The sequence below is a fragment of the Bombina bombina genome, chromosome 2 (genome assembly GCF_027579735.1).
Source record: "Bombina bombina isolate aBomBom1 chromosome 2, aBomBom1.pri, whole genome shotgun sequence".
Classification (NCBI taxonomy): domain Eukaryota; kingdom Metazoa; phylum Chordata; class Amphibia; order Anura; family Bombinatoridae; genus Bombina; species Bombina bombina.
In genome coordinates this window covers 933,574,042-933,600,492 of record NC_069500.1, presented here as the reverse complement: position 1 = coordinate 933,600,492, position 26,451 = coordinate 933,574,042, and the positions used below count along the sequence as shown (strand labels likewise).

The 26,451-nt window shown below is 34.9% G+C and overlaps 1 protein-coding gene across 11 annotated transcripts in view; it reads left to right on the top strand.

Annotated features, from left to right (window-relative positions):
* The window catches only part of ARHGAP24 (Rho GTPase activating protein 24), a 1,035,233-nt gene that overhangs the window by 787,396 nt on the left and 221,386 nt on the right, over nucleotides 1-26,451 (top strand). Inside the window, exon 1 of one of the 11 annotated variants that reach the window (XM_053703385.1) lies at nucleotides 9,333-9,494. The exons of 9 other annotated variants lie outside the window; for them this stretch is intronic. In XM_053703385.1, coding sequence (XP_053559360.1) covers nucleotides 9,464-9,494 — 31 coding nt within the window. In that variant the 5' untranslated portion in view covers nucleotides 9,333-9,463. Of the gene's footprint in view, nucleotides 1-9,332; nucleotides 9,609-26,451 lie in introns of those variants that run through there. One more of the 11 variants, XM_053703382.1, reaches the window with a different exon arrangement.

The following is a 26,451-nucleotide window of genomic DNA, read 5'->3' as shown; positions in this document are numbered from 1 at the left end:
TCAAATTCGAATGTGACATTCGAATTCGAATGTAGCATTCAAATTCGAATATTACATTTATTAAACACAGTTGTAGACTAGAAATACTATTTAAAATTTGAATGTCACATTCAAATTGGAATGTGACATTCGAATTCGAATATTAGATTTCGAAATTGAATGAATACATAGCTAAACATTCTATTATTCGAACGAATATTTTCGAATTTTATTGAAAAATTCGAAAACAAAAATTCGAAAATAAAATGTTAGAATGTTATATAAACATTCGAAATTCGATTCGAATGAACGAATGTGTCAAAATTTGTTTTAAATTTCGAATTTTTAGAAACATTCGCCCATCCCTACTAATAAGACACAGTGGACATGTGACTGGCTTGTGGGAAGGGCCATGGGTTTTCTGTGGCATGGGCCATGAATTGAGGGGGCAGAGATGTGAGTGTAAAGTAGGCTGGATTGACTTACTATGGGGAGATCCTGAGCAGTCACTGGCTTCACTTTGGACAGTGGAATATTTGTCCTGAAGGGAAAGCAGTGGAAGGAACAGCTGGGGAGAGGCCCCTGACTATGATAATCTCACAATATGCACCACAGTTGGGAGCTCAACTACAAAATCATGCATTCAAGATAGGTGAATTATAGATTTGACAGTGTGTTATTGACAGAAATCAAATTATTATTATTTTAAATTATTTAAAAGTAGGTAAGCAATGCAGAGATTAAGTAAGATATATAAGGAAATGCAAAAATAAATGTTAGCAATAAAAAGGTATTTCAAATAATTTAAAGGTAGGCATGCACTGCAGAAATGCAATAGGTTTTATATACTATATATATATATATATATATGTATGTATATATATATATATATATATATGTATGTATATATATATATATATATATATATATATATATTTAAAATATTTTAGCTGCAGAAAAAGGAGAAATACCTATGACACTCCAAAGGTCACTGGTAAGACCCCATCTTTAATGTTGCATACACTTGTTGAAATCAAAATGTTGAAGAGGGCATCAGTAAACAAGAAAAGGTTCTAAGAAGACACATAGTTAAAGTACCACTCAGGAGCCACTCAGCACTGCTGGTACTGAGTGGAAACTGAATATGATCCAGTCAGCAGCGGTAGTCACACATCTGGTACTTTAAAGGGACATAAAACATAGTTGGGATAGAGACAAAATATAGTATGTACTTGAATTACTTTACCTGCAAATGTATACTACAGTGCCTCACCAATAACCCTTGCTTTTAAGTTTCTGAATTGTACAGCTCTAACCTGCCCCCCCCCCCAACACACACACACACATACACAATTTCTTCTATGGCTGTATCTTTATTGACCTTTGATTGGGTAGAATGCAAGACTTTAACACTAATTATCTGCTGGAGCATGCCTAGAAGCAAATAAGCTGCTGTGAACTCAGTTGAAATACAATGCCTGTGTTTCTGATGCTAAACACTGATAAGGGGGGAGGATCAGACTTCTCCAGACAGCATGGCTATGTAACTAATTTAGCTTATTTTTGAAAATTATTTTTAAAATACTTGCCGGCAATTTTTAAACATTTTTTTAAGCAAACAATTTTTTACTTAATTAGCCCTTTTAGGATATGCACAGATCTCAACATTTTATGTCAGTTTAACTATATGTTTAACCCATTTGCAGGGTTAAAAACATAGAGCTACACCGTCACTAGTGATAAAAAATGAGAGCATGTAGTTTTATCACTAAAAGGGCCCTTTAATATGTATAGGGGATATAACTTTTAAATAAAGGTTTATGTTTAATAAAGAGAGCTATATCAGAATAAGCGGTTATAATGTCAAGTTAAAGGATAGCTCTGAAGTGATATGCAATGCACGTCTCTTAATATTTATGCATGGAGCAGAGTTGAAAATTGGGCTGTAGCACCCTTAATCCCCTTTGTAGCTACCATAACCTTAAATCATACATTTGCAATACAGAACCTTTAAAAAATGTCGTGTGCACTAATTGGCTTTATGATTTGGTGCGCAGACAAAATGCAGATGGACAAAATGCCGAAGTACAATTGGCTGTCAGACATATGTCCGAGAGACTGTGTTCCGACATCGGCCGAGGGCAGATGCACTCCAGAGTGCTCTGTTCTAATCAGAGCCTCAGGCACCGCAACCACCTCTGGAAACCTAACCATGGGTCCCACTCTCAACAATGTGCTTTTAACTATCTATCTGTCTATATTTGGATCTGGACTGTATCTATCCTTTATCTATATGTCTGTCTATCTATCTTTCGATCTTTATCTATCCTTATCTATCTATCTATTTTGTGGCCGGACTGTTATCCGATGGCCATTTGTCTGTTGGAATATTATCCGTCACACAAATGTCAGTCGGATAAATGTACATCGGATAACAGTCCAGCCACGTTATGATTGTTAAGGGACATTATACACTCATTTTTTCTTTGCATAAATGTTTTGTAGATGATCTATTTATATAGCCCATAAAGTTTTTTTGTTTTTTTTAAATTTATAGTTTTGCTTATTTTTAAATAACATTGCTCTGATTTTCAGACTCCTAACCAAGCCCCAAAGTTTTATGAGAATACCGTCAGCTACCTTCTCCAGCTTGCTCCTGTTTGTGTAAAGAGTATTTTCATAAACAAAAGAAGTGTGGGGGGGGGCTCTTATTTGCCACTTGCAGTGGGCTTTCCAGCTACCTTTTCACAGAGCTAAACTGAGAGCTTCTAAGTAAGTTTTTAAACAGTTTTATACTGGATCTTTATATCAGTATCTGTGCATCTTATTCTTTATAGTAGTGTCTATTACATGCAGTTATATGAAAATGAGTGTATACTGTCCCTTTAATACTGCTCCCAGAACACGCCCACAAATAGCAATTTTCAGGAGATTCTTAATAAAGGGATAGAAATATTGGTGCAAAAGAAAGAAAAAATATATTTAACTGTGTGCAAGGAAGGACAGAAATTAATTAAAAGTTGGTGATAAAGAAAGGAAAGGGAGTGAGAGAATAGGGCAAACGTTACAGTTAAAGGGACAAAGTGAGTGAAAAAGGGTGAAGAGAGATTACAACCATGCAGTAAAGAAAGGATAATCTAAGGAGGAAGACTATTAAATGTCTGTAAAATAGATTGGGATGACTAGATGTATATGGAACTCTATATCTGCCATCTAAATGATGAATCCCCACTGGGATTACTGACTAAATAACTGCCGTCTGTATATGGCATTGTGGGCTATATACCCTATCTCTGTACAATTACGTGGTATAGCAAACTATTTAAAGCATTGCTTTCCCCTCTTGTTTTGTACTGCATACCCCAATGGTCATGTATTTTGTGCTCTGGAATGCAGCAGGGGTTTATAAATAATAGATAATAATAATATAAATATATTTATGTAGCTGTTATTGTTGGTTGGGTATGTATATTCCTCTCTTTAAATGAAATTACCATCTCTTTTACTGTGTTTGTATGTGGGATTACTGCCTGTATAACTTCTTACTGTATTTTACAGGCTATACATTTGCTCTCTTTACTTGTGAATTTTATTACAAGGACAGAGACTCATATTTTGCATTATCTTCTCCTTTACTCCTGTGGACAGCACTTAAAAGCATAAACAACATTTAAAAAAATAACAGATATAACAGAAAAAAAACATTAACCAATCAGAACACAGAAATAGTGGTCAGATTTGCAATGACCAATTAACTAACATCAGAGATAATAAAAGACCAATACACTATCAACATTCTCTTTTTCTTTGCTGCTCGCACAGATAAGTATCAATATATAACTAGTTGCTTTGTTTGAATAAATTAATTATGTTAGTTTAATCTTTTTATACCTTATAATAAAGATTTTTTATTCATGTGATATTTTTGTTTTATAACCTCCTTGTATGTCCTGCAGTAGCTATTCTTTGCAGCTCCGATTTTTCTTTGTTTTCTTTTTCCTGGTTTCTTCTGTCCCTCCTACTGTCCAATGAGGTAGCAGGCTTCATTTTCCCACCCTTCCCTCTATGACTAATCTGTTCCCGCCCTCCTCCCTTTACTTTACCTCAGCTAGACTGCTTCCTTCAGCTAGGTTTTGGGAAGCAACATTTTGCTACTATATAGTTATTTTAGCAGGCTTGTGTTTCTCTGTATTTACAGTTGATCTAGTGGTATATTAGCTTGTCTAGTAATTCAGAGACTCTGGTTCTATTCCAGTTTGGCAGTTAGACAAATTTATATACATTTTAGCTTTAGTTTATTTATTATTATTATTATTATTTATAATAGACACCAGAATTTCTAACTTGAGTCTTCCACAAGAGAAAATAAAGAAGATCAAGAAGGAAATTATTTATATTCTCAACAAAACAGATTTTCCTATTGGAACTCTTGCTTGTGTTTATAGGTTTGCTCTCTTCCTCTATTCAGGCCATATTTCCAGCTCCTCTTCATTATTGAGCTCTACGGAGATTGAAGATTTCACTATCACCGCCAGGGTTTTTCCTATTTTCACTGGATCTCTTTGTTGGAAGAGGCAAGATCAAAACTTCTATGGTGGTTAGCGAACATAGAAGCTTGGAATCGCAAAGCCATTTTTGGCCATGCTCCAGATATCATTCTGGAATCGGATGCCAGCAATTCAGGATGGGGAGCCAGATTGGGCCCTAATGTAACTGGAGGAAAATGGTCTGCAGAAAAAGGCAAACTTTATATCAACTGTTTAGAACTTTTAGCCGGTTCTTTTGCCGTGAAGAGTTTTGTCAGGAACAAATTCCCTATTTCAGTATTACTTCGAATGGACAATATGTCTGCCATCAGGTATCTCAATCGTCTAGGTGGTACTACATAAAAAATCCTGTCAGACCTTACCAAAGAGTTTATTCATCTTTGTCTTTCACACAATATTTATCTACAAGCCGAGTATATTCCCGGCCTCAACAATCTGTGGCAGATTGGGTGTCTCGATTTCTCAGGGACTCGAGCGATTGGCATCTGAAGAAGTCCATTTTCAATCAGATTCAATCTCTGAGGGGTCCTTTTGTGATCTACCTATTTGCCTCTAGTCTGAATTATCAGATTCTGCCATGTTTCAGTTGGAGACCGGATCCAGAGGCTCTGGCCATAGATGCATTTCTTCAGAAATGACCAATGTCGAAGCTTATGCTTTTCCCCCCTTTTCAATGATTCCTCAGATTATTTTGTTTGTCAGGGGGAATCTTCTTTCTACCCTACTGATAACTGATAACTCCATGGTGGCCATCCCAGTCCTGGTTTCCAGCTCTTCTGGAAATGCCATTTTGTCCACTTCTCCTTCTTCCTCTAGATGACATTATTCTAGATCCAAACTGAGAATTTCACAATCTGGTATTGCAAGGCTCTCTTCGTCTATTAGCTTGGAGGATTTTAGAGAATCCTGGTCCTCTGAGGGCCTTTTGCCAGAAGCTAAACTCCTCCTTCATGACTCTTAAGCTCCTGGAACCACATTTTTTTATTTTTCCTCATGGTCTAAATGGGCTTGCTGGTGCAATTGCAGGAATCTGGATCCTGTTTCAGCCCCTTTAAATGAAGTTATTAATTATCTCACTTCATTGTTTGAGGCTGGAATGGCCTACAGATCCATTAATGTAGCTCGGTCTGCTTTTTCTGCCGGTCACTCTTATTTCCAATATTCCCATTGGCCAACATTCTATTTGTAGGTTAATGAAAGCTATTCATATTAAAAAACCTCCTCAACCAAAATATAATTATTTTTGGGTTGTGGATTTAGTAATTACATTTTTTATTAACTGGCCATATAATAATGTTCTATTTCTAAAGCAACATCTAAATTAGCTACTTTACTTTGTTTACTTTCTTGCAGAAGAGTTTCTGATATTAGAGCTATAGATTACAACTCTAAAATCTTTTCCCCTCAAGGTGTTATTTTCTCTCTTTCTAGAACTATGACTTTATCTTCTATATTTTTATCTATATTTTCATGACTATCCTAAACTATGTGTTGTTTCTTGTCTCAAAGGATATGAGTCCAGAACTCTTTCTCTGAGATCTAGTTGTAATCAACTTCTCATTTCTTATGTTCCTCCTCATTTATCTGTATCCTCTTCTTCTATCAGTCAGTGGGTTAAATGGATTATGACACTAGCTGGTGTGGAAGATATTTTTTTGCCTCATTCCATTAGAGGTGCTTCTGCCTCTAAATCTTTTTCTAGGTCCGCTTCTTTACACGATATTCTTAATGCGGCTGATTGGTCTTCTGACAATATTTTTCATCAGTTCTACTTTAAACCAATTTCTTCTATTCCACACCATCTGGTTTCTTGACGTACTTTGCTTTAAACTAGCAAAATATGAGTCTCTTTCCTTGTAATAACATTTAGATTATCCTAATTTTGTGATGGAATAATCTAGATTTTATTAAAGAGACATAGACAAGTATTTTCCCACGTCTTACTGTATCCCTCCCTATAAATAAGTTATTTCGTATTTATCTTACATTTATTATATTTTTCAGCTCCAGTTCCAGCTATTCAAGAATTATAAAGAAAGAACTTTGCTAAGATTGCAGGACTTGGATCAAGTTTTTAAACTCCATTCTTCTCCTTCTTCAAAAAATTGTACCAAGTGTCCAGGGGACTGTTTCTACAACCTCAAGTTTTCAGTCAATTTAATATTCTTCAGTATTTTTGCAAGTTTTTTTAGACTTTTGTTCATTTTTCATTCCTACCTTCTTTTGCTTCCTTACAGAAAAGTTCAAAGAGGACGTTTGATAGTGTATTGATCTTTTATTAGCTCTGATGTTAGTTAATTGGTCATTGCAAATCTGACCACTATTTCTGTGTTCTGATTGGTTAATGTTTTTTTCTGTTTTATCTATGTTATTTCAAATGTTGTTTATGCTTTTAAGTGCTGTCCATAGCAGTAAAGGAAAAGATAATGCAAAATACTTGTCTCTTTAATAAAATCTAGATTATTCCGTCACAAAGTTAATTATAATCGGAACTGCATCTCAAACTTGCCTTTTGTATTTTGCATTAACAGTTATATGCTTGAGTTTTTTTGTATAAAATTACATTTTCTATATCTCCCCAAAAGTACATTAAACTACAGAATATTTTTACTTGCTCTCTGTATAGCTTTTTCTGCATTTCCCTGTATGAATGGGATTACTGACATTATATATACTTGCCCTATTCATATTTAGTAATTGTTAGCATTTTAGACTAAAGGATACAGGAAAATGTAGGTTGATTCTATCTTCCTGTTTTTCCAAGCCTAAAAAAACTCCCAGAAATGGCAGATTCCCCCCGCCTCATTTAACAAAGTAATCACAATCTTTCTGAATCAAACACAGCTTACGTTGTTAACATAACACTTGATCTTCATTTTCTCAGCACTCAAAACTGCCTATAAAGGATGCTGATCACTGAAATACCAAATGGGTTAAAGGAGTTAATGGTCTCCAGTTTGTGTTTTGTAATTGGATAGAGTGGTCTTTATGATTAGGGTTAAACAAAATGAATGCTATGTGTATATGTGCATGATGGATATACTGCGCATATTTGATCAATGTTGTTTTGAAAACTTTCATTCTGTTAAAAGTTTTTTGTTTTTTTTAAGTTCATTAAAGAAACACTCAAGTCAAAATGAAATGTTCATGATTCAGATAGAGCAGGCAATTTTAAACAACTTTCTAATTTACTTCCATTAACAAAATGTGCACAGTCTTTTTGTATAATTACACTTTTTGAGTCACCAGCTCCTAATGAGCATGTGCAAGAATTCACAGAATATACGTATATGTCTTTGTGATTGGATGATGGCTGTCACATGATACAGGGGGAGTGGAAATTCACATAACTTTGAAATTTGCCAGAAAAAAATCTGCTTCTCATTTGAAGTGCTATTGTATTGTCTTTGTATCATGCATTTGTTGATTATGCAAATCTACTGTATGTACTGGTCCTTTAAAGTAAACAACTTTTTCCGTTTTGGCAAGATATTCACCTAAAATCAAAACGATTGTGGGATATTAATTTCCTTAAGAAGAAAGTGACCTCGCCTTAGCTCACAGATTTTAACAGTTCTCACACTTTACTGATGGGGAGAAAATGTTTTTTTAAGAAAATTAATCTAATTTGAGGTCCATCAGCTGGGTATTGTGACCTTGCATGATATTGTAGTCAGTTAAATTTTAATCTTTGAGACAATTGGCTACAGTTGGGTTTGGTTGAGAGCTGGGGCACATCATTTCTCTCTAGATCATAGCCAGCACATTGCCTTGAGCAGGCCCTGCTGTGCTTTGATTATGTATTTATTTGTTATGCCCACTGCCTACTCAAATAATAGAGGAAGAGAATATTAAACACAAAGGGTGGAAAAACAGTTCTTGGAAACAGGGAAAACATTTCTTAAAAAAAATTTGGGAAAATAGGATTTGAATAAAAAAAGAGATGATTAAAATTGGCATTTTAACTACTGGACTTCCTTTTAGTACCTCTTATAAAATCTAGTACATTCCTGTGTACTGTGCATGTCAGTTTATTCTGTATTTTATTGCTTGTTATATGTGTTTATTTGTTTAGCACTATTAGTTTTAGCCTTCTTTTCAATTAGCTTTGATCAATAGAATCCCCATCTATATAACTCTGTGAGTCATCCAAATGTTAATAAATAATTATTTCATAATGTCTTCTTTATAACCTTCTCTTGTTCCCATTAATTAAGTTTGTGTTAATGCAGATGAGAAGTAGATTTTCGATAGGCTGATTTAGCATGTTACCATGGTAACAGAAGAAGCCTATTCATTCTTTCACTCTAGATGTTATGCAATTAGGAAACCTTTTAATCTTAGAAATAAACAGACTTATTTTTTCACTTAAACCTACAACATCATGCGGTTTCTAATTTGTTTGATTTTTTTTTTTCTTATTTTCTTTAACCTTAAAGAAACCTACATTTTATTTTAACATGAACATTTGGCGCATTCATGTAAATTATTTATATTTGTCTGTTTGCAAAATCTGTTCTAGAAATAGTTTAGCATACAAAGCAAACTGCTGTTTTTAATTTGCATTTGTTCTCAGAAGGATATTGTTCTAAAATTCCCAGAGAATAGTCATGTAGAAAAATATATATGTTGTTTACTGCTCCTAAAAAAATAGATGATGTGAAAGTACAAAATAGCAGTACCCATTAGACAGTGTAGTCTGCACATTGTTATGCTTTGTTATTGTAAGGGACCATGTGGGTGTGACTTTCTCCGGCAAAGTATGTCTGTCAGGCCCAGTCATATAAACACCAGTTCGTTAGGGATTTGGAAAGTTTGTCTGCAGTCACTGCTCTCATCCCCATAGGAAGACTGAATTTTATCCATGGCACAATTTTTATCTATAAGAAAGGACTATGTGAAGGAAAGTTCTCAACGGAGAGTGGAATGCCTGAGGAATGATTAACTACCCACTGCAGAACATGGAAGGTAAAATGAGAGTCAACTTTCTTGTGAATTTCCCCTCAAGGCTTAATATAGAAAGTGCCTCCTATCCTGTCGTCGGAATAGAAAACTTGGAATTAGACTTTGCTTCGGCTCAGAGTATGTATTGAAATTATTCATTGAAATGCTGTAGCTTTCAGCTCGATTATATGTTAACACTTACTGTGCCTCAAAGTGTTTGCTATCAGAGCAGGGAGTCGTTCAGCTAAGCAGTTGTTCAAATTGTATCAATCATCTGGCGCGTGTACAGAACAAAGCATAATAATTGTGTAATATTTGTAATACTGACCATCTTTAATTGCCTAAATAAACGTTTATGTATAATAATATATACATTTTAATATAGTTATGGTAATGCAGAACTAGCACTTTCATTGATCTTCCTGATATGTAACGAGGCTCCATTTAAAGGGACAATAAACACCAGAATTTTTGTTGTTTAAAAAGGCAGATAGTCCCTTTATTACCCATTCCCCAGTTTTGCATAATCAACACTGTTATAATAATATTGTATCTAAGCCTCTGCAAACTGCCCCCTTATTTCAGTTCTTTTGACAGACTTGCATTTTTAGCCAATCAGTGCTGACTCCTAGGAGCTTCACGTGCCTGAGCTTAATGTAATCTATATGAAACACATGAACTAACGCCCTCTAGTGGTGAAAAACTGTCAAAATGCTTTCAGATTAGAGGCGGCCTTCAAGGTCTAAGAAATTGGCATATGAACCTCCTAGGTTTAGCTTTCAACTAAGAATACCAAGAGAACAAAGCAAAATTGGTAATAAAAGTAAATTGGAAAGTTGTTTAAAATGACATGCCCTATTTAAATCATGAGTTTTTTTTTTTTTTTTACTTGACTGTCCCTTTAACACTGTAGTATTTTGAGTAAAGAGCAAGCATTACACAAATATGCTGTAACACATCTGAAATCAAGTAATGTTTGTCACATTGTTATTCTGTAATTTTTATTTAATGGGATATTAACCCCAATAGAGCATGCAATTTTAAACAACTCTAAAATACGTCTATCATCAAATTTTCTTCCTTCTCTTGGTATTTTTTGTTGAAAAGCAGGGATGTAAGCTTAGGAGCTGGAGCATTTTTGGAGCACTATATGGCAACAGTTTTGATAATGTTATACATTTGCAAGAGCACTAGATGGCAGCACGATTTCCTTTCATGTAGTGCTCCTGACACCTGCTAGGTATCTCTTCAACAAAGACTATCATGGGAACTAAGCAAATTATATAGTAGAAACAAATTAGAAACTTTTTAAAAATGTCATGCTCTGTCTCAATCACAAAAGAACATTTTTAGGTTTCATATTTAAAGGACATAAATGTGCAAAAAAGAAAATGCTGCAGGATTACATTATTGCATTGTTGATTGTATATAGAGATTAATGTTACCCCTACAATCTGCTCTAGAGCAGCAATTCTCTACTGGGAGCTAGCTTTTCAACAAAGGATGCCAAAAGAACAAAGTGAATTTGATAATTGAAGTAAATTGAAAAGTCTCCTAAAATTGAATCAGAGCCACCTCCATTTCAAGTTATCTAAATAATATTATTGCTAAAGATGACATGAATCTTAAATGAACACATTCAAACACTTGTTTGGGGAAGGGCAGTGCGTTACTCAGAATTTAAGAGGTACAATCTATCCCTATTTGCTGCAAGTGTTTTTGCAAGGGGCAACCTCCCCCCACTATTTGCCTTATGTAGAGGAGCCAGTCTAGACTGGAGAAGATAAGGCTAGCCTGTATCATTGCATTGTTTTGCTATAAGATATCTTATTAATGTTAGGGACATACATGTGCCAGGAATAGGCTGTGAAGTCTGCACTGTGCACTTCCAATTCTCAGAATTGGAAAACCTACAATTGTTGTTATTAAATTACAGCACAGAGGGGCAAAATAAATAACAAATAAATAACAACATTATAATGTAATGTTTGTACTAAGCATAATTAAACATTTTATATTACAATCTCAAAGTGCTCCCTTTAAGTGCTACCATCAACTACAAGGATCAAACAGCAATGGTGGTGCTTATATATAAATAATGTGATAAATCAAATAACAAGCTATTCTAAAGGAGTAGAATTTACAATATAGTTAGGGCTACATTAGTGCAATAATAAAATACATTATATTGCTTGCTTGTGGTAATAGTTTACCCATTACAAATACACAGTTTAAAGGGACACTAAACACATTGACATTTTTAAATAAAATCTTTAGTCATACATTAACAACTTTTCAAAACATTTCCATTATTTATTATGGCCCCTTTTCATGTAATTTAGCTCAGAAATCAAAATGCACCCAGCGGACTTCTCAAGGCCAATCCTGCTACAGATCTGTCCCTAATTGACTTGATCAGGTAACCACTGCAAAACAATATATTGTATACTAACGTTGCTAGCTTTGTTGTCTGTGGACTAAACCCAGATTGGCTTCTCTGAATAAGGCTTATGGTGGGCGGAGTTTAGCTTTTCAAAAATAATTGCAGTAAAAAGTATGATAACTTGTTTTAAAAATGTTAAGACATGGCTGGTATTTTGTTTTACAGCAACACAACAGAAATGTCTTGCTATAGGTTATTGCCCCTTTAAAAAATATGGAAAAAATGGTAATTTAGAAATTATAGCACAATCTTTATTTCAGTATAAGTTTATATGGGCCACAGGCATCAGCACAACACTTACCAAAAAATGCTTTGTGCAGCCCAGAGCTTATTAATATACTGTTTCATTTGCCTTTGTGATGTGTTTGGCTGCAAGTGCATTTACCTTATATGGTCTTCAAGCAAAGCTAGTTGTAAGAGTTTCTTGGAAACAAAAAAAGTATTTTGTAAGAAGAAATTAAATGATCATATGTTTATATTTTTTAATTGGATTGCTGGATTAAAGTGAGATGTTGATAGCAGGACAAAGGAACAAAAAAAAATCCTACTTAGAGGGAAGTGGAACTGATCTTATTACCTTTAAATGGATATCAAACACTTTGAGATTGTAATATAAATAGTATATATATATATATATATATATATATATATATATATATATATATATATACACACAGTATATATATATATATATATCTTACAAAAAGTCAGAATATACTTTCATTATTTATTTTCCATTTTCCTGGAAATTACTCTGTAAAAGGCTTTCCTATTGATCAGAGTTTCTATAAAGTAACAGGTACTGCCATCTTATAACTTATATCCTGATGATCAGGAGGTAGGCTCATATGCTAATTTCTAAGCCTTTGAAGGCCGCCTCTTATAAGAATGCATTTGACAGTTTTTCACAGCTACAGGGTGTTAGTTCATGGGTTTCATATAAATAACATTGTGCTCATGCATATGGAGTTATTTAAGAGTCAGCACTAATTGCCTGAAATGCAAGTCTGTCAAAAGATCTGAGATAAGGAGGCAGTCTGCAGAAGCTTAGATACAAGGTAATTACAGAGGTAAAAAGTATATTTCTATAACAGTGTGGGTTATGCAAAACTGGGGAATGGTAAATAAAGGGATTATCTATCTTTTTAAACAATAACATTTTTGATGTTTACTATACATTAATTATGATTTATTCCTTTGCATTTTACATACAAATTTGACATTTTTTATAAAATATGATTTGTAATGAACAATTTTGTTATAATTTTTGATGCACCTTAACAATACACTTTTCCTGCATATTTTTGTGTGAATTGTTACATTTCTCATTTTGTACGATTTTTCACTGTGCCCTTTTGCAATATATTCATCTCCTGCCCATACTATAATACAGTATGCGCCCCTTAGCGAGATCCCTGTTTTCATAGTAAAAAGGCTTTAGAGAATTCCACCAGGGAAATAGAAGTACTTGTGATCATTTTTATAGAATCTCACCAGCCCAAAGACATTTTGATCAGTGTTTCTAAAAGGGACAGTGAACACCAGAATTGTACACACACAGTTATAATTATACATGTTTTACCTCTGTAATTACCTTGTATCTAAGCCTTAGCAGACTACCCCCTTATTTCAGTTCTTTTGACAGACTTGCATTTTTAGCCAATCAGAGCTGTCTCCATGGTAAATTCACGTGCATGAGCTCAATGTTATCTATCTGAAACACGTGAACTAATGCCCTCTAGTGGTGAAAAACTATCAAAATGCATTTAGATTAGAGGCGGCCTTTAAGGTCTAAGAAATTAGCATATGAACCTCCTAGGTTAAGCTTTCAACTAAGAATACCAAGACAACAAAGCAAAATTGGTGATAAAAGTAAATTGGAAAGTTGTTTAAAATTACATGCCCTATTTGAAACATGAAAGTTTTTTTGGACTTGACTGTCCCTTTAACATCGGTCCTAAAGTACCCCCAACAGACCAGGTTTTCATTATAACTGAACTAGAGCACAGGTGAAATAATCAGCTGATCAGTAACCATGGTTACTAACCTGCTCTTGTCACGGATACCAGGCTGTCAGGGCTACCCCCACCCCCCTTCTACTCAGCTCACTCCCCTTTACCTCAGATTTGGCATTTTCATGGCACTCGCGATCTCCCAGATTCTTGGTTTTGCTTGTTTTGTGATCTATACACCCTCACGGAAGAGCTGATCTCTGACCGCCTAACCCCTTTCTGGCTGGCCAGATTCCTGGAACTACCGGCCGGGCACGCCTCCCCGAATACCAGCTGAACCTTACCCCCTGACGCTCAAGTGGCCCTCCTAGGGAGGGCCCGAGTTGGGGTAATTACCAGAAGGGAGCTTCCTCAGGAACTTGGGGGTTTTGAGCCCCCCTCTACAACCCTACTTCCCTTGGCCTACCGGGTGTCCGCTTGATCAGCTTCTGCTCCGGTCCCCAGCCACGGATCATGCCACTCGGAATTAAGGTAGAAAAAATCACAATAGGATTGAGCTGGCATTCTATTGGCTGATTGGAACAGCCAATAGAATGCCAGCTCAATCCTATTGGCTGATTGGATCAGCCAATAGGATTGAAGTTCAATCCTATTGGCTGATTGCATCAGCCAATAGAATTTTTTTAACCTTAATTCCGATAGGCTGATAGAATTCTATCAGCCAATCGGAATTGAAGGGACGCCATCTTGGATGACGTCACTTAAAGGAACCGTTATTCAGTAAGAAGACTTTGATGGAAGAGGATGCTCCGCGCTGGATGTCTTGAAGATGGACCCGCTCCGCGCCGGATGGATGAAGATAGAAGATGCCATCTGGATGAAGACTTCTGCCTGTCTGGAGGACCACTTCGCCCGGCTTGGATGAAGACTTCTCCCGGCTTCGTTGAGGACTTCGGCCCGGTTGGGTGAAGACGTCTCCCGGTAAGGTGATCTTCAAGGGTTTAGTGTTAGGTTTTTATAAGGGGGTATTGGGTGGGTTTTAGAGTAGGGTTGGTTGTGTGGGTGGTGGGTTTTAATGTTGGGGGGATTTGTCATTTTTTTTACAGGTAAAAGAGCTGATTACTTTGGGGCAATGCCCCGCAAAAGGCCCTTTTAAGGGCTATTTGTAATTTAGTGTAGGGTAGGGCTTTTTTTTATTTTGGGGGGGCTTTTTTATTTTATTAGGGGGATTAGATTAGGTGTAATTAGTTTAAAAATCTTGTAATTTGTTTATTATTTTCTGTAATTTAGTGTTTGTTTTTTTTTGTACTTTAGATAATTTTATTTAATTGTATTTAATTGTATTTAATTTAGGGAATTTATTTAATTATAGTGTAGTGTTAGGTGTAATTATAACTTAGGTTAGGTTTTATTTTACAGGTAAATTTGTCTTTATTTTAACTAGGTAGTTATTAAATAGTTAACTATTTAATAACTATTCTACCTAGTTAAAATAAATACAAACTTGCCTGTAAAATAAAAATAAACCCTAAGATAGCTACAATGTAACTATTAGTTATATTGTAGCTAGCTTAGGGTTTATTTTATAGGTAAGTATTTAGTTTTAAATAGGATTATTTTATTTAATTATGTTAAATTTATTTTGTTTAATTTAAATTATATTTAAGTTAGGGGTGTTAGGGTTAGGGTTAGACTTAGATTTGGGGTTAATAGCTTTAATGTAGTGGCGGCGACGTTGGGGGCAGCAGATTAGGGGTTAATAAATGTAGGTAGGTGGTGGCGATGTTAGGAATGGCAGATTAGAGGTTAATAAATGTAACTTTTTTTGCGAGGTGGGAGTGCGGCGGCTTAGGGGTTAATACATTTATTATAGTGGCGGCGATGTCCGGTTCAGCAGATTAGGGGTTAAAAATTTTATTTTAGTGTTTGCGATGTGGGAGGGCTTCGGTTTAGGGGTTAATAGGTAGTTTATGGGTGTTTGTGTACTTTTTAGCACTTTAGTTAAGAGTTTTATGCTACGGCGTTGTAGTGTAAAAATTCTTAACTACTGACTTTAGATTGCGGTACCTGTCTTGACAGGAGAGGGTGTACCGCTCACTTTTTGTCAGACTCGTAATACGGGCGCTATGCAAGTCCCATTGAAAAAATAAGATACGCAATTGACGTAAGTGGATTTGCGGTATTTCCAAGTCTGGCCAAAAAAGTGAGCGGTGAGCCTGTACCTGCAAGACTCGTAATACCAGCAGGCGTTAAAAAGCAGCGTTGGGCCCGGCCAAAGCTGCTTTTTAAGCCTAACACACAACTCGTAATCTAGCCGATAGTCAAAGTCAGCCCCAGAGCAATGCATTATATATATATATATATATATATATATATATATATATATATAATTATGCTCAGCACTTATCAGTTGTACTTTTGACACTGACATTTTAATGTTATTAAATCCTGTTTATTTCTCGTGTACTTTCCCTATTCTGTCTACAAATTGCTATGCTTCCATTATATGAAATTAGACTTCTGTGATGAAGGTAAAGCAGCCTTTAAGAACATGTGTACTTACGCGTTATTGAAACAAGATGAAAGTTGTATTTATTTGCTTATTCTTTAAGGGTTCATTTAAGTACCTAAAAAAATGAAAAGAAAAAATAGTTTGGTGACATATTTTTTTTATTTTTTTTTAGAGGGTCTATAGAAGTTATTTTTATTACTGTAGGAAAAGCATTTTAATAAAAAATTGTATGATGTTTTGTGATATAAACAAAAAATAATAATAATGTTGAATCGCAGCACTAGATAAGTAGAAATTACACTTTCATGATTCAGATACAGCATGCAGTTTTAACAGACTTTCCAATTCACTTCTATTAACTTGCGCATAGTTGTTTTTTTTCATGCAGACTTTGAGGCACAGGTTCCTACTGAGCATGTGCAAGAGTTCATATATATGAGTCTGTGATTGGCTGATGACTGTCACATGATACAGGGGGCGAGCAACTGGAAGGAAGTTATGAAATTTGTCAGAAAAAAATCTACTGCTTATTTAAAAGTCAGACCAAGTGCTATTGTATTGCCTTTTTATTATGAACTTGTTGATTATGCAATTCTACCGTATATAAAGGGATAATAAATTCACATTTTTTTCTTTCATGATTTGGGTAGAGTATGCAGTTATTTTAAGCAACTTTCTAATTTACTCCTATTATCAATTTTTCTTTGTTTTCTTGGTATCTTTATTTGAAAAAGCAAGAATGAACCATTTTTGGCTCAGCATCCTGGATAACGCTTGCTATTTGGTTGCTGCTGCTGTGTACATGTACATATGCTTTTCAACAAAGGATACCAAGGGAACAAAGTAAATTTGGTAATGAAAGGTCATTTAAAAGCGTCTTAAAATTGTATGCTCTATGTGAATCATGAAAGTATAATTTTGACTATCAAGTCCCTTTAACTCAAGAAATCTTTTTGAACTGGATTTACATTTGTTTTCATATAGACACTCTATATTGTTATACATGAAAATAAATATTAACTGTAAAGTGTATTCAGTTTTAATATATTGAAATTTAAAAAAAATGAGTCAGCCTGATCAGCCTATATATTGCAGAATTTGTCATGTGCTGACTGGCTCCCTACCTGTGGTGACCTTCACAGACTGGGTCTATATTATTGTATAATGTACAGTATGTGGAAGCAGATTATAAGAAATTCCAGGAAGTCATCACAAAAGAACAGTAATGTGGAAAATGAAGAGGAAACTTATGTAGAAGAAGCTCAAGGGTGGGTGAGAAGAACACATAGAGACCCAGAGACAGGTAGTACAGACTATAGTGAAGAAAGAAGAATAAGTGAGGGATAAGAAGACAACATGGAAAATGGATTACAGGATGAAATAAGTGAAAGAACTGTTAAAGGGACACTGAACCCAAATTTTTTCTTTAGTGATTCAGATAGAGCATGCAATTTTAAGCAAGCTTCTAATTTACTCCTATTATCAATTTTTCTTAGTTTTGTTGCTATCTTTATTTGAAAAAGAAGGCATCTATGCTATTTGTTTGGTTCAGGACCCTGGAAAGCACTTGTTCATTGGTGGATGAATTTATCCACCAATCAGCAAGAACAACCCAGGTTGTTCACCAAAAATAGGCCGGCATCTAATCTTACATTCTTGCATTTCAAATAAAGATACAAAGAGAATAAATAAAATTTGATAATAGGAGTAAATTAGAAAGTTGCTTAAAATTGCATGCTCTATCTGAATCACACAAGAAAACATTTGGGTTCAGTGTCCCTTTAATATTATTGGAAGAAATATACCAATATGCCAATATGTTAGCATCATGAAATTCTGATGTAAAAGTTGGGATTGATCTTAGATTAGGGTGATGGTGATAGTTTTAATTCTTAGGTGGGGTGAGAATAGGGTTGGGGGTGGTTTATAATTAGGATGGTGTGTTAGGGGGTTGTGTACAATTAGGATGGGGTAAAGATAGGGTTAAAGGGACAGTATACACTCATTTTCATATAACTGCATGTAATAGACACTGCTATAAAGAATAAAATGCACAGATACTGATATAAAAATCCAGTATAAAACGGTTAAAAAACTTACTTAGAAGCTTCCAGTTCAGCTCTGTTGAAAAGGCAGTTGGAAAGCCCACTGCAAGTGGGAAATAAGACACTCCCCCCTCCCCCTTCTTTTGTATATGAAAAGACCCTTTACACAAACAGGAGCAAGCTGGAGAAGGTAGCTGACGGTATTCAAATAAAACTTAAGGGCTTGGTTAGGAGTCTGAAAATCAGAGCAATGTTATTTAAAAATGAGCAAAATTATAATTTTTTAAAAAAAACAAACTTTATGGGCTTTATAAATAGATCATCTACAAAACATTTATGCAAAGAAAAATTTTGTATATAATGGTCCTTTAAGGCTGGGGGTCGTGTACAATTAGGATGGGGTAAAGATAGGGTTAAGGCTGGGGGTCGTGTATGATTAGGATGGGGTAAGGATAGGTTTAGGGCTGAGGGGGCATATGATTAATGTGGGGTAAGGATAGGGTTAGGGCTCGGGTGAGGTAGGATTATGGTGGGGTAAGGATAGGGTTAGGGCTGGGGGTGGTGTAGGATTAGGATGGTGTGAGGATGGTGTTAGGGGTGGCTTATTATTAGGGTGGGGTAAATATAGGGTTAGGGCTGGGAGGGGTGCATGATTATTGTGGAGTAAGAATAGGGTTAGGACTGGGAGTGGCGTATGATTAGGGTGGGGTAAAGATATTGTTAGGGCTGGGAGTGGCGCATGATTATTGTGGTGTAAGGATATGATTAGGGCTGGGAGTGGCGTATGATTAGGGCGGGGTAAAGATATGGTTAGGGCTGGGGAGGTATGATTATTGTGGTGTAAGGATAGGGTTAGGGCTGGGGGTGGCATATGATTAGGATGTTGTGAAGACAGGGCTAGGGTGGTGTATGATTAGGATGGGGTAAGGATAGTGCTAGAGGTAGATTATAGGGTTAGCACTGGGGTGGAGTTTGATTAGGGTGAAGAGAGGATAGGGTTAGGCTAGAGGTAGAATATGATTAGGATGGGGAAAGGATAGGGTTAGGGCTAGGGGTAGTATAATTAGGATAGTGGAAGGATAAGCTTAGGGCTAGGGTGGGGTATGATTACACTGTCAGAAAAAAATGTGCAGTTTGTCACTGGGGCAGTACCCTCAAAGGTACACCTGCTGTACCATTTAAAATGGGTACAAATTGGTACCCTTGCAGATTGTACCTTTCAAAGGCAAATATGTACCTTTGGTGACTAGATTGGACCTCAGTCCTATGATACCATATTGTACCCTTTAAAAATGGTGCAAATATGGCCTTTTAAGGGTACTGCCCCTGTGACAAGCCCTTTATACCTTATGATGGCAAATTTGTACTCAACACAGCATATTATAAATGTTGATCCATTAAAATGTTTATATACCATAATATGCATTCATTTGTACTTTTTCAGGAGATATTACAATAGCCACACTGTAGCCATGTAGCAATTCCAAAGACTGCTACAGAACCACCTGATTGAGCCAGGCTAAACAACCAGTTGCTAAAAAAAAAAAAAAAAAAAAAAAGAGCTACTCAATGTGTTTTAAATCACTCTGTACTAGACTCTAAAAATACCCCATTTAATTTAGGGTGACATGCCACATAAAACATAAATATATAGAAAACATATAGAAAATAACAGAATAATAAAATATAACTAACAAAAAGAAGGGGGATTTGGGGGAGGGATAAATGATAAAACTCACAACCATACATTAAATTGTCACTCTATGCCAAATATATGCAAATGAGTATATTTACCCAGTACAGATTTTGGTGATGAACCTTCTACCAATAGATGGAGCTGTGTTACACATGTCAAGGAACTTTCAACCAACAGATGGCGCTATGGCGTGTTACACACAATGTCCATGTATGTGACTGGGGAACGGTTACAATTTTTTTTTATTTTTTAAACTGGTTCTTAAACAGCTCTTGTTTAAAACATTTTTTTTCTTTGTACTTTTAGTTAATACATTTGCTTTATGTTTAAGAGTTAACATCTTGATGCTCTAAATATAAACATTAAAATGTTAAGTGCTTGTTTGCTATTTAGAACCAGCAACACAGTATCATTGAATATATGGGTTATATATATATTTTTGCTTTGCCCACTTCTTGCATATTACCAACAACAATTGAACATAATTATTTTGCTGTACAACATGTATGTTGCATTCATTTAGGGTTTGGCAGCCTTGAACCACCCATCCCCCTCAACCTTTTAGTCACACAAGTGATTGTACCTTTTTGGGGGATTAAATGGTACAGACATGGACCCTTTGACAGTTGGAATCATATTTGTACCTTATTTACCGCTAAATGGTACATATTAGTTCCTTAAGGTGTAATTATGATCCATTGTGGGTACAACCACAGCAGTTGTACCCTAAGTGTTCACAAATGGACCCCAACCGTTCCCTTTTTCTGACAGTGTAGGGTGGGGTAAGAATAGTGTTAGGGCTAGGGGGAGTATGATTACGGGGGGTAGGGAATGGGTAAAGGCTGGAGGGAGTATGATTAGGGCTGGTTAAGGATAGGGTTAGGGCTCGGGGGAGTATGATTAGAGTGGTTTAGGGTTAGAGTAAGGCTAGGGTTAACTTATCACAATCAGCACCATTAAAAAATTAGAGCAGCTGTAGAAAATACAGGGGTAGATAATATTACACCTGAAAACCAAGAAAAGCTTTTATGTGTTTTACATGAAATAACCCATGCTTTGTCAGAAATTAGTTTTTGTTTAGGATTAAAGTTAGGGTAGTGGTAAAGCAGGTATGGACTAACAGTGTAATTAGGGTTAAGGCAGGGAAATGTTTACAGTATGATTTAACTTAGCTTTGGGAAAGCCTAGGATTAGGGTAGGGTGAGGGGAGAGTTAGTTTGGGCTGGTGTAGGAGAGGGTTAGGGATCAGGTAGGTTTACCCCATAAATGTCAAAGAAGGTTGCATTGTATGGTGTTGTAACCCTCTCTTGAATCCAAGGGGTTAATAATTTGTGCTTTGTTTTCCTTTCCACTGTACAATATTTCAGTTGGCAACAAGGCAGTGTAGACATAATGCTGTTCTGAAAGTACCATTTTTCAATTCTGACATTTTAAAAACAAATTAAAGGAAAAAGCAGACATTAAACCAAAAATAGGGCAGCACACCTGCAAGGTTCTGGGGCAGCACAAACCTTTAACTATATAAATTATAATGTTCATGGTTTGCTAATTTGTTTGAAACTCTTACACACAAACAAGTCAGTATTTAATAAAAACAATGCAGGCATGCATTCATTCTCAAATAGCTATTGTCATCTATTCCTGTAGTTGTATATTCACGAGAATACTACTGGCCTCTGTCCAGCCATTGTGATCTGAATTAATGGCTGCCTCCACATGTTGCAGGTCAAGTTACTGTAAATACACTGTACCCTATTGTAATTGTACTGTTTTGTTCATTCATCCATATTAATATTGAGCCAAATGAGATCAAAATGGCTTTTCATATTTAATACCAATTGTCTGAGGTGAACACTGTACAAAGGCTGTACCAGGGCACTCAAATGTGCATTCACTCTTAAATTAATTCAGTAGCACATCATTCTTGCCTGGTCAACTGTATTCATATATATATATATTTTGAAGCTCTGATGAAATCTAATTATTAAAAGAATTGTATCATTTACCTTCACATTTTTATTATAAGATCTCAAAAATAAATGTATATATTTAAATTATTTAAAAAATTAAAATAAAATTTTTAGAACAGATTTGCAAGTATTTATAAAATTACTTGCAAATCTGTTCTAAAAATTTGATTTTAATTTTTAAAAATTGGATTTAAAAGTAATAACGATCTGGTAAAGTAAAAAAATAATAACTGCATGTTCACAAAATGCATTTTGGCTTTTGTTTTTACTGTACATGTGTGAGCAACACTTAAAAACTTGTCACAATAAATGTTTAAACCCTTATATGAGAGAAACACGTAGATCAATAAACCTGATTGTACTCTCATTCTCTCTTCCCTGCTCATTTCACTTTTATAAGCTAATACTTTATTTATAAAACATTCTTCAGACTAAAGATTTCATATTATTTTGTGGCAGATGCCTTATTAAAAGATCAACATCATAAATATGAGCCATAGATTTTTCAATGCTTCTAAGAAATTATGTACTCATTGATCTTTCAATAAATGTATTCATTAGAAACATTTTCCCCCCATCTATTTAATAGGGAATAGCAAGCACAATACAAAATACACAGCATATTCCTTGCAGCAGTGTATAGTGCTGGGGCTTCCTAGTTATGTTCGGCTCTTGTACAAAATCTAATCCCTGCTCACTGAGCAAGTCATTTTTGATTTATAGTTTATTCCTAAAGAAAACAATTTGAACTGGATTTCAGGCCATAAAAGGTAGCTAGGTCATGTTTGCAAAACTGAAAGTAATTAATGAGACAGTGACAGCAGTGAAAGAATTTTGGGATATGGAATTGAATCAAATTCAGTATTGGCCCCTTTCTTAAATGCCCTGTCTATAGAATAGAATTGAATAATTGACAAATACACAATGCAGCATTACTTACTTTGAATGTAAAATGGGAAGTAGAATATTTTCTGTTATATTTCAAAGTTAATCAAATGTACCCTCCCCTTGTATCATGTGACAGCCATCAGCCAATCACAAAATGCATATACACATATACTGTACACTTTTGCACATGCTCATTATGAGCTGGAGCCTCAGAAAGTGTGCATATAAAAAATGTGCACATTTTGATAATGGAAGTATATTGGAATTTTTTTTTTATTGCATGCTTTATCTGAATCATGATGCTTTCATTTTGTTTTTTATGGCCCTTTAAGCACTGATACATATTGTTGGCTATATAATTTTTATATTTTTTAACCACATAAACTAGGCTTGTCCTGTCCTAAAGCGACAAAGCATCCCTTTTTACATGGCTCTCTACTTCTGCAAGCTAAATATTATTATTATTATGATTTATTTGTATAGCACTGCTAACTTCCGTAGCGCTGGATATTGAATTACCTGGAGTAGGAACTGTATAGACATGAACCAGGGACATTTTTTCAGTGCTTTGATCTTACCATAGCAATATGATTCTTGCAGCAGCAAATATGTTCTGATGAAATTGTACAGACAGAGAATTAGAGGAGATCCTGTATGTGTGTCTGGCGGGGTCTGTACAATAGCACAGATACATAAATGTATAATATTACCAGAGAGCTACTGTTAGTTTTTCAGGTCAATGACACAGATCATAAGACATTGTTCATTTGCCAAAATAAACACATTATTGTCAAGGGGTTAAAGGGATAGTAAACACTTTGTGATTGTAATATAAAATGTGTAGTTATACATAGTAAAACTACTTTGCAACAGACTTCTATTAATTATAATTGCCTCCTTTTTCTGTAACTTCCTTCTGAAATGTGTGAATTTTCCTGTTCTGAAAACTTGAAAGAACACATGACAGACTTCATAAAGCTAACATTTTCATCTAAACTGCAATTTGTTATCTTATGTTTTCTGCTGAAGATGGCAAGTCCTGTCATCTCCTAACTCAAGTCCAGCTGGCTCCTTCGAATAAGGACAGAGGTGGATGGAGTTTGACCATTGAAAAATAACTAGCAAATAAGGTGTTAATCTGTTCAAACTATGCTCATCATTTAATCTATTGTAAGGCTATAGGATTATGTTGTAATTACAAGGTGTTTACTGTCACTTTAAATATTACATGAATTTTAAACATAGCTTTAATGAAATCCAGGATTTTGGTTATAAATACTTTGACACTTCTGCTTCTTCTTATATATGCCTAGCAAGGGACAATTATGTGAGAGGGTTGGTAGTTTACAGTATGTGATAAATAATTAAAACCATCAGCTATTGTCCTCAAGAGTATGCACATTTAAATGGGCAGTCCTTGCAGAAGAGCAGACCTTCTCGTGTTAACTCTTTTTGTATACAGAGTCTAATAGTTTGGTATTGAAATCCTAATTAAGGCTTGCGAGTTCAATGAGTCAAACCAGCTATTTCAGATACAAAAATATCACTCCTTTACCAACCCCCAGGGAGGTTAAATTACACTATCTCCTGTTTTTCTACAGAACATACAAACATATTCCAGACATCCCAACCTACAAAAACTCATTTCAGGGAGGTACCCCCCCAACAGAAAAAAAAAAAGTATTTGAAAAAAATGACATATGCAATAAACAAAATCTGCCATGTTACTAGGTATTATTTAGACCCCAGTTACATCCTACAGCCCTACACTACCATGCTACAATGCTAACAGCATTTTTTTTTTAAATATTAAAAGTAGAAGTGTTGGACATAATATATTTCAGTTTGCAGTTCAATATTGCAATTTATACTATATCTGGGAGTGACCATGGCACTTGCTGAGCGCGCCAAAAAGCTTACCGAGATCCCCGGACGCAGTTCATTTTCCCTCATCCGATCTGTGGAGTCTTTAAGAAGTCATGGCTCATCCGTCTGTAAACGTGCGTGGATTTTCGGCTCAGCCGCAAAGGGAAGCAAAGCTAAAGGGTAGCTGGTTACACGTTGCAGGCTAAAAGCTGTAACGCACATTTACACAAGCTGCCCAATTTCCAGCGTAAATTCCCCTCCTGGGTTGTAAACATTCTAGTGGTCATATATATATATATATATATATATATATATATATATATATATATATACACAGTATATATATATATATATATATATATACTGTGTATGTGTGTGTGTGTGTGTGTATATATATATATATATATATATATATATATATATAATATATGTCTGTGTATATATATATATATATATATATATATATATATATAAAATATATGTCTGTGTATATATATATATATATATATATATATATATATATATAATATGTCTGTGTATATATATATATATATATATATATATATATATGTAGCTGGAGAGCACTCTCACTTCATAAGTCAATCCGCCAGGGTGCTTGCAGGGGTTGAATAATATAATAAATGGAAGGCCGCACTCTCTGGTCCTTTACATATATAGTTTTATTTGTGACGTTTCGGGGACCGAATCCCCTTCCTCCGTCTGAGGAAGGGGATTCGGTCCCCGAAACGTCACAAATAAAACTATATATGTAAAGGACCAGAGAGTGCGGCCTTCCATTTATTATATATATATATATATATATATATATATATATATATATATATATATAAAAAGATTCTGTAGTGTTAAATAATTTTTTTATGAAAAATTAAGGTGCTATAGTAATTTATAAGAAAATTGCGATTAAATCACAATTGTGATTTTTTATTTTCCCCATATCGCCCAGTCCTAGCAGAGACCGTACACGTTTCCCCCTTTTATAAAGTTTTTCTGACACAAATTACAAGTAAAGATCTCATTAGTTGATGCAAATGAAATTCTCTGCAGATAACTGAAGTTTCAGTGCACATCTAATAAACTAGTTAAGCTGACTAGCGAAAAGAAAATTATTACACCAATTAATCATGTGCACTGTATTTAAAAGGATATGAAACCAAAAATGAAATGTTCATTATTCAGATATATCATACATTTTTAAAAAACTTTCCAATTTATTTCAATTATAAAAGTTTAATTAAAGGGACACTGAACCCAAATTTTTTCTTTCGTGATTCAGATAGAGCATGCAATTTTAAGCAACTTTCTAATTTACTCCTATTATCAATTTTTCTTCGTTCTCTTGCTATCTTTATTTGAAAAAGAAGACATCTAAGCTTTTTTGTTTGTTCAGAACTCTGGACAGCACGTTTTTATTGGTGGATGAATTTATCCACCAATCAGCAAGGACAACCCAAGTTGTTCATCAACAATGGGCCGGCATCTAAACTTACATTCTTGCATTTCAAATAAAGATACCAAAAGAATAAACAATTTGATAATAGGAGTAAATTAGAAAGTTGCTTAAAATTACATGCTTTACCTGAACCAC